The 12,105-nt window shown below is 44.0% G+C and overlaps 2 protein-coding genes across 7 annotated transcripts in view; one reads left to right on the forward strand and one right to left on the reverse strand.

Annotated features, from left to right (window-relative positions):
* Positions 1–425, reverse strand: part of Gemin5 (gem (nuclear organelle) associated protein 5) — a 42,598-nt gene extending 42,173 nt beyond the window's left edge. For all 3 annotated transcript variants that reach the window (XM_005376212.2, XM_013508713.1, XM_005376211.2), the window contains exon 1: positions 153–425. In XM_005376212.2, coding sequence (XP_005376269.1) covers positions 153–318 — 166 coding nt within the window. In that variant the 5' untranslated portion in view covers positions 319–425. The remainder of the gene's footprint in view (positions 1–152) is intronic.
* Mrpl22 (mitochondrial ribosomal protein L22) overlaps positions 1–12,105 on the forward strand; it is a 33,966-nt gene continuing 21,861 nt past the window's right edge. The window contains exons 1-3 of one of the 4 annotated variants that reach the window (XM_005376208.2): positions 1–126; positions 1,422–1,553; positions 1,636–1,684. In XM_005376208.2, the coding sequence (XP_005376265.1) occupies positions 1,526–1,553; positions 1,636–1,684 (77 nt within the window). In that variant the 5' untranslated portion in view covers positions 1–126; positions 1,422–1,525. Of the gene's footprint in view, positions 127–193; positions 269–462; positions 602–1,421; positions 1,554–1,635; positions 1,685–12,105 lie in introns of those variants that run through there. The other 3 variants (XM_005376209.2, XM_005376207.2, XM_005376210.2) reach the window with 3 other exon arrangements.

A 12,105-nucleotide genomic window follows, 5' to 3' on the forward strand; every position in this document is an offset into this window, starting at 1 on the left:
CCGCGGGCCGTCGGGGGACGCGGCGCGGTTCGGCTCTGTGGCCCGCGGCAGACCCTTCTCTGCCTAGAACTATGTGTAGGGCAGAGGTGGCTGCAGCGATCCGTCGGCGCCTCGCGGGAACCACAGGTTCGGGCCCAGACGTGGGGAGTTACCTCGAAACGGGGGCGTCCCAGGGATCGCGCCCGCGCCCGGGCCCACGCGGACAAGAAAGACAGAGGTCCGCGCCGCGAAGCCGAAGAGGCCGCCGGGCACCGCATCGCTGCAGCGAGTACAGTACCAGTTGGGGGAGGGCGGCAGCGTCAGCGGCTCCGGCCCCATGGTTCGCGGAGGCTGAGGGAAGAAGCCGCAAGGGCAGACCTTTCCCGGCCTGGCGACGAAGCCAGGAAGGGGGCGGGGCGGGCCCCGGGCCCCGCCTCCGCCTCGGCCCGTCGCTACGGCGCGCGCCGAGGCCCATCCCGCACCGCGGGCTCCTTTCGCGTGTGGGGGGCGGTGCACCCTGAGATCAGCCGCCCAACCTTCCCGGGACCCGGGCCGGGGCCGGGAGGTCCGATCCGTGCCTGCCGGGGCCGGGGAGCTGGTGCTGCTTAAATCCAGCCCTGAGGTCAGGCTTTCTTACTTCCCGCAGCCAGACATATAATTAAGGAGTTAGACTGGTGGAGCCACCTCCCCACACTGGCCGGTTTGTTCTTTGGACCTATGCAACCACTATCCCCTATTTTTTGAACGCTGTGTGCCAGAGGACTTCGTTAGTTTTGGAGGTGTTTTAAAGGTCTCTAAAAAAGCCAGTTAACCAAAGATAAAAGGACGAAACAGATAGGAAAGGAAGGGTTTCTGCAACTGAGTGGGAATTTGGATTCTGGGTTCTTGATACTCAAAGACTACAGAGACATCAAACGGAGTGGCTCTTTTGATTTGCTTGACTGAGCGCCAACTCTGCGGAGGGAACTACGTGGTAGGTGGTATGGAAAAAAAAGAATGGAAGTCTTCCAGTTCACACATGCCAACGCGCTCAGATTCCGCTCCGCCCCGTGTTGCTTGTTTGCAATATATGTAGCAAAGTGAAATCTGAAATACCTTTTCTTAATATGCAGAGGTCAACGTATATTTGGAGGCACCTAGGGTACTAACTTACTGATCACTAGTTTTCCCAGGACTTTAATCTATCCTAAATGTTTGTGACCTGAAGGTACTTCTTGCCATGTTGGATTGCTAGGAGGAATACATGAGATTTACTGAAATGCCTGTTGGGTATATGTAATCATGACTGACAAGAAAACTGAGACCCACTATTTCGGGGAACTTTGTTCTCCTACTCCTTTCAGACCATTTGTGAAGTGCGGCTCACAATTTTCCTGGAATTCTCGGAAAACACCCTGGTTTCCTTACTTAAATCATTCATTCTCGGCTTTTGCGGTCTCCAGGACAACGCCTCGGTTGTGGATTGGGACGAAAGCTGGAGTATTGCGCATGCGTGTCATCCGGCGGTAATTGAACGCGGAGGCTTCCGTAGGGGGCGGGAAGGAAGATGGTGGCGGCCGTGCTGAGAAAGTGGGGTAAGGATTTCTTAGAGCTTGAAGGGCAGTAGAAGGGAGTGGAAACGAGACTCTGAGTTGATCGCTTGAACTAATGTTGCAGGTACCTTATGGATACAGAGCCTGAGAAGCCGGGGTATGCTGGCCTTGGGGTAAGTGTCCCTTTGCAGTTTTAAAAGGGTCCGAGCCGTGCCCACTAGCCTGTCAGTTTCTGAGCGTGTATGTGTTGGGTTGTGTTTCAGGCTCTCGGGCAACAAGGCGAGCTCCGGTCTCTGCTGTGATGCGCCGAATTTGCGCTACCATATTGCATAGCCTGCGGGATCAGGGTTTCTCATTGCCCAAGGGTTATTGCGAATGTTTTCGCCCCAGCTTTTTCTAAACGGGGTTGGATTCTTCCTTCTCTGTATGGGAGAGACCAACTTTTCTAGTTACCGCCTTGATTACTTGCTGATGTGAGCAGGGACTGTGTTGTGGATGATCGCGCTTCACATCCAGCTTGCCGTTGTGTTGAACTCTTAATATGTATTATCTTTTCTTATCCTGTGTACACAATAGCTACTCTGTACCCTTTTTTTCAGACGAGGAAATTAAAGTCCAGCGCTACTCGGTTATAGGAAGTTTTGAAGACTTTTTCTCTGTAGAGCATTCTGTGGTCTCAGGACAAAAGCATTCCTTTTATTTATTTGTTTTTTTTTTTGGTACCAGGAATCGACCTCAGGACCTTGCACTTGCCGGGCAGGTGCTTATGCCACTGAGCTATATCCCGGCCCAAGAATTCCTTAAAGGTTAGGGAATTCAGTGATTTGAGTTTGACCTACCAAGAGGCCTGCCTTTTTTTTTTTGTACCCCATCTTCTGAAGTACAGTATTTGATATTTGGAGATTGATACTGTCTTTGTAAATTTTTTGATTTCTGTATTTGTTAGCATTATTTTGGTTTAGTTCATAGACTTTAAGACAGGGAAGTTGGGTATGAATTTAATTGTAACTTTTTTTGAGACAAGATCTTGCTACGTTGCGCAGACTGGGTTTCAACTTGTGATCCTCCTGCCTCAGCCTCCCTGAGTGCTGGGAATATAGACAGGGACCACCACACTTAGCTAATTTGAATTGCTTTGTACTGACTTAATACTGCAAAACACAGAGCAACTATCTTGAGCAATTTGGCCTCAGTCTTTTCAACCATAGAAGAAGGTTGGTTTTACTAGATAGTCTCTAAGGCTCTTTACAATTTTAAAGTTGTATAATTTTGTGAGTCCTCATTCTGGATTTTATAATTGGGGAAATGACTATGTGAAAACTAAGTAGCAACTGAGCATGAGGGCTCATGCCTGTCATACCAGCACTTGAGAGGCCAAGGCAGAAGGATCACCTAGAATTTGAATCTAGCCGGGGCTACATAGTTCAAGGACAGCCTGAATTACATCATAGTGAGACCCTGTCTCAAAAAAGAAAAGAAAAGAAAACTAAGTAGAAGGGAACAAAGAATTCTCATACCCATGTAAAGTCTTAGAAATCATTTCATTCAATGATTGGAAATTTAATGACATAGAGGTGCCAGATAGGAAATAGAAATGAGCTAGAAAAGAGAATGGTAGGGTCCATGGCAATAACTACCATGCATTCCTTATCTAAGAAAAAAATTGCTGCAGCCCTAATAATACTTTCTACGGGCTTTATGTGGTAGCAGACTCAAGGTGTGATCACAGAAAACTTTCATGTCTTTAGTTGTGCTGTCATCACTGCCTTGATGTCCTGAATGGATTCAAAGTGTTTACCTTTCATGGTCATTTTGACTTGGGGGAAGAGCCAGAGTTGCATGGTGCCGGGTCTGGTAAATAAGGTGGATGAGGACACACTGATGTTTTCACGAGCTTGCCCTTTCTGTTGGATGGCACTCAGGAGCAACATTCGCTATAGTTTTGATCCCATTTATAAAGACAAAATGGAGGGCTCCATAGTTGCTTCAGAAAGTGGTAAGAATGAAGCGGGCGTGGTGGCACACACCAGAGTGTAAGCCCTGCGCTCTGGAGGCTGAGAAAGGAGGAGCACCAGGAGTTTGAGGCCAGCCCGGGCTACGTAGTGAATTTCTGGGCAGGGTGAACTACATAGTGGTGCCCTGTCTCAAAAAACTACACCGAACTGAACCAAACCATCAGAGTCTGTGCTGGAAGTAGTCAGTAGCCACTCTGAAATCTTAGGTGAGGTTACGGGTTTTATCTGTCAGCCTTTAGAGAACAGTGGGCAAGAGGAAAAGAAATTGGAATAAGTTAGTTACTTTTCTGTGCAGTCAAGTCACTCCTAAAAGACTTTTCTAAAAGAAAGGGTAGAAATCATCTCTGAATTCCATTTTGCTAAGCTTTTACAATTTTCTTTGCCACAATCGGCAAGATTTCACACCACGTTGGTTCTCTCAGTCTCAAAACTTCTCTCTTTCTCTCATAAAGACAAGTGTGATTGCGTTAAGGGCAGAACCAGATCATCCAAGAGAAGCTCCTTTCAAGATACCCGTTACATTTTGCCATTCACAGATTCTTGGCATAAAGATGTACACATCTTCGAAGGTACCATTCAGCCCACTGAATTCTGTTTCAAAAGAGGTTCTGGAGATCATCTTAGACCTTTTTTCCACAGGGATGCCCTGACAATCACACTTACTTTTGCTCTCCTTTGGCTCAGAATGCCCCTTACCTGGTCTTTGTCAAAGTCTGCTTTGTTTGACACTCAGCTTACATCCCACCACCTTGAAGTCATCCTAATGGCCTCAGCCCATGTACTGCTCCTTCAGACATCTTAGTGCCTATTGCACATTTCTAGTTCATTCTGTCTGCCTAACTGAATTTACTTTTCTTAAAATTGTTATTAGTACATGTTTGCTCCACATAGCGATTGCATTCTTGGTACAGGTACATAACACATCTTAATTTTTTTTTATGTCCCCTTCCCCTCTTCTCCCTCCTCTCTTCATCTCTTGGCAAAAGCTCTATATCCCCATTGCCTGTTTCCTGTTGCCTGTTACTGTTATGGTTTGTGTCTGGGTGTCCTCCCAAAGCTTCATGCAGTCATGGGCCGGGCTTCTAGAGTTTATGATTGATTGATTGATTCATGGGTGTGAGAGCTACACCTGCCCTGGGGCGTATATTTTGCCTATGTAAGGGAGAGAAAGAGGCTGCTTGGCACTGTTCCTCCCCTTTTGCTCTTGCTGCTTTTGCTATCTTCTACCACCATGAACTGTTGCCCTCTGCCATGTGCCACTCTGCCTTGAGCCAGCCAAGTATGGACTGAAACCTCCACAAACTAAGCTAAAATAAACCTTTCTCCTCTTAATTCTCAGTGTCAGGTATTTTGTCTCAGCAATGAGAGAAAAGTAACTAAGACAATTACCTTCTATTTTGCTTTCATTCTGGGTTTCTCCTATAAGTGAAATTCATGGATATTTGAGCTGTGTATTTGATTTATTAGTTAACATTATGATCTCAGATGCATCCATTCTCCTACAAATGTCTCAAGTTTCTCCTTCTTTATGGCAGAGTAGTACTCCATTGTGTATACATACCACATTTTCTTTCCTTTTTTTTTTTTGGTACTGGGAATTGAACTTGGGACCTTGAGCTTGCCAGGCAGGCGCTTGTACCACTGAGCTATATCCCCGGCCCATACCACATTTTCTTTACCCATTCATCTGCAGATGGACACATGAGCCTGTATGTCTATCAACTGAGAATGAATTTTTGAGGTGAGCAACTCAAAGGATCAGTCCTTAGGCAAGAGAGCAGATCTTGAGACGAAAGGGTGATGGTGGCAGAAGAGGTTGGAAAAGATGGACCCAGGTTCTGTATCCCTCTCAAGTAGCTCAGTAAAGTGAGAAGTTATTTTTTTTTTTTAATGTGGAATGTTTCACAAATTTGCCTGTCATCTTTGTGCAGGGGCCATGCTGATCTCTGTATGATGCCACATTTAGTATGTATATGCTGCTGAAGTGAGCACCCAACTGAATTTTAAATCTCTCAAGCACTGGAAATACGTTTTATACATCTTTGCATCCCCATCACCTGGAACAGTTCCTATAGTCTTAAAGGGAATACACAAATGTATGCAGGTGTCTGTCTGTCTGTCTGTCTGTCTACCTGTCTGAGAGACATAAAGGGAAGAGGGAGGGTTGTTCCCTGTTTTTTGGCACAAAATTAAAATTTTTGGAATTTCCTCAGTGAAAATGTGTGGCAGTTGAGTGTTGTTCTGGGTTCTTTGTGCCATGCTAGCATATTATTACACTGAGAGTGGTTATACAGACCCCTGAAATTGGTCTCATGGACAGACGTGTGGGCAGCCTGGACATCCCTTTTGTAGCTAGCATCTGAAGTGGGGGCGGTGCTGTGGAGCAGACCCCTTTAATGTGTGGAACCCGATTGTAACTCCTAGAAGACAGCATCAGTGGAATTCAATTGTTAGAGAGCCAGTGGGTGCTGGAGAACGGGTTGTTGGTGTGCAAAATCTCCACACAATTTGGTATGAGAAAGAAAGACACCGTAGTACCCTATCCTTACTAACTGATTATTAAGTACATTTTATGTATTTTAAAAATTTTTTATTTTTTTGGTACCGGGAATCAAACTCAGGACCTCATGCTTGCCAGGCCTGCCACTGAGCTACATTCCTGGACCTGATTAGTGAGTATAAATTGATAAAATGAAAGTCAATCTGAGCCGGGTGTGGTGGCACACACCTGTAATCCCAGCACGTAGGAGGCTGAGGCAGGAGGATTGTTGTGAGTTCAAGACCAGCCTAGGCTACAAAGTGAGCTCAAGGCCGTCCTGAACTGCACACTGAGACCCTGTCTCAAAAAGACAAAAAAAAAAAAAAAGAAAGTCAACGTGACAGATGCAAGTTGTAATCTGAAAGGTTGCCAGAAATTGAGATTCCTGTTTTTCCATTCCAGTTGCAAATTAAGGATGGCTACAGATTCCTAGCTTTATGTAATAGCATAGCTTGTGCTGATTATCTACATTCTTCATACTTTTTAAACTATTCTTTAGGACCAAAGCAGGCCTTTGGAAGTTTTGTACATCCATGCAGTAAGTTACTGATTGCATCATGGCCGTTACTCTGAATGATAGAGCCATGATCTGAAACAATTAATGCTTTTTTTTCAAATGATCGTTGGCACAAGGCTTCCCGTAGTTTCTGTGAGGGAAAAATTGAGGTCTGTGAAATGGAAATTGATCAAGAATATACGTATGCACTTTTGGATTTATTCTCAGATTATTTCTTAAAATTATTTTGCTCTGGATTGTGATCTTTTTTTATACTTGATGTGTTTTGTTTCGTTTCTTTGGTATTTAAAAACATTTTAAAATTTAAAAACTGAAAGTTTTCCAGTAAAAATCTAGGTTTCTGTATTCTTCTGTATGTCGCAAGGAATAGCAGCAACTTTCTAGAGCTGAAGTTATGTTACCCTTTAGGTAGACATAAACTGTTCGATTTTCCTCACTTTTTTCACCATGTGTAACATTTTTGTGTGGTTGTTTACACCTGGCCTTCTCACATTACTTGCTCTGTTGTTTCATTTATCCTACAGATGTATATCAGTGCTGCTGTGTGCCAGGGACTGTTCTAGCACTATAGATTTTATAGTGAACAAAGATACAGTGACTCCTGTGTCTGGTAAGGGGAACAAATGATACGCAGGTACGTAAAATATAGTACATGTTAGTGATGTTTGTGTAGGAAACGTGAAAGCAGAGATGGGGAGTGGGTAGGGAACCAGGAGCCTGAGTTTTGGTAGAGAAGCCCTCACCAAGAAAATAACCTGTGAGTAAACAGCGGAAGGAAATGAGGGAGCAGGCAGTGTCATGTGAGCGAACAGCGGTCCGGACCAGTCAGGCAGGGAGTGGTACAGCTCCCAGGAGCTCGTGTGGTCAAAACAGAGGAGAAGGGTGAGTAGGAGATGATGGAGATTAGGGTCCTTGCGAGTACTTTGGCTTTTACCCGATGAGAAAGCACTGAGTATAGCAGTAGTGTGGTCCAACTTAGGTAACACTGGTTCTTTTTGGCTGTGCTATTGAAAGTAGCCGGGGGCTAGGCAGCAAGGATGGGCGCAGAGAGCTTTGAACTTTCCTGGTGGGGAACGTGGTTTCTGGCAGTCTGTGGCTGTGAGGGTGGGGGACTTGTTGGATGCTGGCAGTATGGTCATGACAGCTGATGGACTTGCTGGTGGATTGGGTGTCAGGAGTGAGAAAGAAGGGTGACGTCAGAGTTTATGACCTGAGCACCTGGAAGGATGGAGACAGACTTACTAGTGAGCAGGCGTCGGGGAGTTAATCTGGAGATCCGTGTAGGACTTGCTAGGTTTGAGATGTCCAGTGAGCATCCCACTGGAGACATTAGCTGGGTGTGGAAGTTTGGCGTTGGGTAGTGATGTAAATTTGGGACTAATCCGTGTAGAAATAGTATTTAAAGCTATGAGATTGACTTTGTTGTGGGAGTGAATATAAATAAGAAGCAGAACCTAAGGATTGATTCGTACTTGAGGCAGCCCACATTCACACGTCAAGGAGATGAGGGAAAAACAAAGCAGACTGTGGGGGTCTGGCCAGAGAGGTAGGAGGAAAGCCCAGCGTCCTGCAGCCCAACTAAAAATGTTTCCAGGACGGTGAATGCCAGAGATTCTCAGACCACTTTGAGATGAGGGTGGGGAATCCAACAAATCCATCAAAAATCCACCTGGGGTTTTGCAACGCAGAGACCATCAGTGACCTTGACAAAGTAGTTTTGGTTGGCATTTACTTTTCTGGTCTGTAGGGCTAGGAAACTAAATTGCCTAAGGAAATACAGTAGAATGGCTGGGCACCTTAAGGGCCCTGTGGTTTATGAGCATGGTTGTAAGATGTAAAATGCAGCCATTTGCATGATCCATGCCTGGTATGCATATTGAGAAAGTCTGGCTTGTTACTCACTCACGTGTGTATCGGATGACAACGCGAACCTTTCAGAATAAAGACGTTATCCTCCTTAGTTTATATCTCCCCCCACAGAAAAATTACATTATTTTGTTTGTTTTACTGTTAATGTGGCTATCGGTGACTGAAGTGGCTCAAAGGGGGCAGAATTTTGCCACCCTTTCTTCCCCAATGTTGTGCATTGTCTGGGATGTTTGGCTGTCACTTGGGCAGGGGCTACCATTGGCATTCACTGGGGATAGATGTTAACCGTCCTGCAATGCATGGGACGGCTCCCTCCCCACAACTAAGAATTAGCTGGCCCAGAATATCAGCAGCGCAGAGGCCGAGAAATGCTGAGCATACTATAGTTCATAGTTGCTGGGGTTTCACTGTCTTGTTTGGTAAACTCGTTTCCTTGTTTGTCCTTGACTTTCCCAGAGCACAGTGGTATTGAGTTGTGAGAGTGTACGCACCGCTTCAGCCTGTGTGTGTTAGGTTTTAATTGAGGCATCAGGGAGGCTGTGCTTTTGTTCCGTCTCCAGTGTGGGGCTCACTAGTGCCCTCAGAAGTATATTTGGAACAAAGAACGTTTTACTTTGATGAATATAACAGCACGAGGTTCTCAAGATTGAGCCGGAGGCCTGTCTTAACTTCGCCTGGGACTTGGGTATATCTTGTACTAAATTTCAAAATGAACTTGAAGCATTAAATAGGAGGTATTAGTTCTCCTTCTTGAGTTACAGCTTCAGGAAGTCCTCAGATACTCTGTCTTATCTGAGTTAACTCTTAATCCTAACATTTGGCTTATATGTATCTGCTACTTTTCAAGGGATAACTGTGGACAAAATTTTTAAAATGATATTTAAACTTAACCTTTTCAAGTATTGGCAAGTGGGAACCACCTGAGTAATGGGAGTAAGGAAATCCTCTGCACGCGCGCCTTGGCAGCTTACCCTGACCACAGCCACCTGTGTGCACATGTTGTGTTGCACACACTCTGGGAATACAGTGCACGTCTACCTGCCTTTCACCCCATCTGCAGAGATGGGGATGCTCTAGGGACTTGGGTTTCTCAGTAAATGAAAGGACAGTAGCAGTGATGATGTTTGAATTTTATTTTATTTTATTTTTTGGTCTTTTGAGAACAGGGTCTCACTATCCAGTCCAGGCTGGCCTTGAACTCACTTTGTAGCTCAGGCTGGCCTGTGAACTTGCAACAATCCTCCTGCCTCAGCCTCTCGAGGGCTGGGATTACAGCTGTGCGCCACCATGCCCGGTGATGTTCGAATTTTAAAATGATAAAAGTTGATCCTGGTGCCTTTTAATGTTGCCTTTCAGTACATAAACCAACCAACCAAACAAACAAACACTTTTCACCCCAGACTGGGCAAGTTTGCTACTTAGTGAGGTCCTGTCCCTCAACAACAAAAAAGGGCAGGGTGTGGAGTGGGGATGTAGTTCAGTGTGGAGACCCTGAGTTCAATCCCTAGTACTACACACAAAACAAAATTTCGCACTTACTTTGATTCTTTTTTTTTAAAGGGTGATTCTTACAATACTAATAATAAACTAGAGTAATACTTAGTACTTGAAGTTGTTGGAAAACAATCCTAACAATAGGCTGTGTCATCCTTTTCTTGGATTTGCTTTTTTTTTTTTTAGTGAGTCTTCATAGCTTCTCTTAAAAGTCTCATAAAAGCTTCAGTTTTTTTTTTTTTTTTTTTTTCCCTCTCTTTTGGAGACAGGATCTCGTTATGTAGTCCAGGCTAGCCTTGAACTCACTATGTAGCCAGGATGACCTTGAACTTGCGGCATTCTTCCTGCTTCAGCCTCCTCAGTGCTGGGATTATAGGCATGTACCACCATGCCTGGTTTAAAAGCATCAGTCTTGAATTAGGTTATATTTTCTATTTTATTTTATTTTTTTATTTTTTTGTCTTTTTGAGACAGGATCTTGCTGTGTAGTTCAGGTTGGCCTTGAGCTCACTTTGTAGCCCAGGCTGGTCTTGAACTCACAACAATCCTCCTGCCTCAGCCTCCCGAGTGCTGGGATTACAGGTGTGTGCCACCATGCCTGGCATATATTTTCAATTTTAAAGTTGCTTCATTTTATGTTTTGATTTGGTGTTATTATAGAAGGTGACCAGAAGAAGTTACATAGTAGCTTTTGATTTAATATACAGTACTTGTAAATTAATTAACCTGTCTGGAATAATATTAATTTAGTATTTGCTTTATAATTCAATTTATACACATTGAGCCACAAAAGTGTTGTAGGTATTCAGAAAGCTTTGTTATTGTTGATTTATAATATTTAACATATTAAGCACTGTATTTAATTCACCAAATCAGTACTGAAGTTTTTTTTTTTTTTGATGGTGGTTCTTGAGATTGTACCCAGAAAGTTCTTTTCTTTTCTTTTTGTTTTGAGACAGGGTCTCGCTTTGCAGTTCAGGCTGAATTCGCTTTGGAGCCCAGGCTGGTCTCAAACTTGCAGTGAGTCTCCTATCTCAGCCTCCCGAATGCTGGGATTACAGGCACCCGCCCCCATGCCTGACTTGTACCCAGAAAGTTCTGAGCTACATCCCCAGCAGTTTTTGTTGTTTCATTTTGAGACAAGGTCTTGCTAAGTTGCCTAGGCTAGCCTCGAACTTGGAATCCTCTTCCTTCAGTCTCTCGAATAGCTGCCTGGCTGGTACGAAAGATTTGAGGGTTAGGGTACAAGGCACTGTGCTACATGGGGGTGGGTCAGAAAAGGCATGGAACTTACCCTAAATAAATCTTTCCGACATGTTAATCTAGTAGCAGTTCATTGAAGAAGAATGGAAGTCACAGCTAAGGGGGGTTTTGTTTCTGTCATCATGCTGTCAGTGATGAGATAAAAGATAGTGAGGACACACTCCGCCAGTGGTGTAGTCCAGCTCCTCTTTCTAGATAAGCCAGGCCCCAAAAGGGGACAAACTCAGCATGCCCACTAATTGCAACTGTGAAAAAACATAAAGGCTCATGAGCACATGTAATGTGAAGCGTATAGTTTAGGATTTATTCTGAGGGGAGACAGGAGAGAGAACTGTTCAGAGGGCCTAATTTTAAAATGTATTAGCTACCTGGAGGTGGGAGGGGAAGGGAAGGGAAAGTTAAAAGAACTGAGATGTGTCATGTTAAACATACGTACCTGTATGTTCACGAGCCATCAGAGTTTATCTCGTCCAAAAATCAGTGGACACTGGATATTTTATAATCCACCAATAAAATTGAGTCGGTTTTATTCTCATTATTCAAGTAATTACATATGAAATTCACTGAGCCCATGTAAGTGTCAGATACTTGTAGTATCTCATTTGAGCTTTTTTTTTTTTAAATTTTAAAGAATAAAAGAAGGATAACATAATAATGGGGGGGGGCTTACCAAATTACAGACAAAGTGGTAGGAAATTATCAATGGTTATTGTTTTACATATTCCTATCTACAAGACAGTTTCTCAGGAAAACAAATAGATGAATAGTAGTGAGTTACAGACAGAAGAGGTAGGAGATTATCAGTAGTTGTTGTACTATACTTTGGTATCTTCAAAGTGGCTTCTAAAGAAAATAAATAGAGCTATACATGAGTGACCTATTGAATAATCATTAACT

Source organism: Chinchilla lanigera, unplaced genomic scaffold, assembly GCF_000276665.1.
Source record: "Chinchilla lanigera isolate Chin_1 unplaced genomic scaffold, ChiLan1.0 scaffold00007, whole genome shotgun sequence".
In the NCBI taxonomy this organism is placed as follows: domain Eukaryota; kingdom Metazoa; phylum Chordata; class Mammalia; order Rodentia; family Chinchillidae; genus Chinchilla; species Chinchilla lanigera.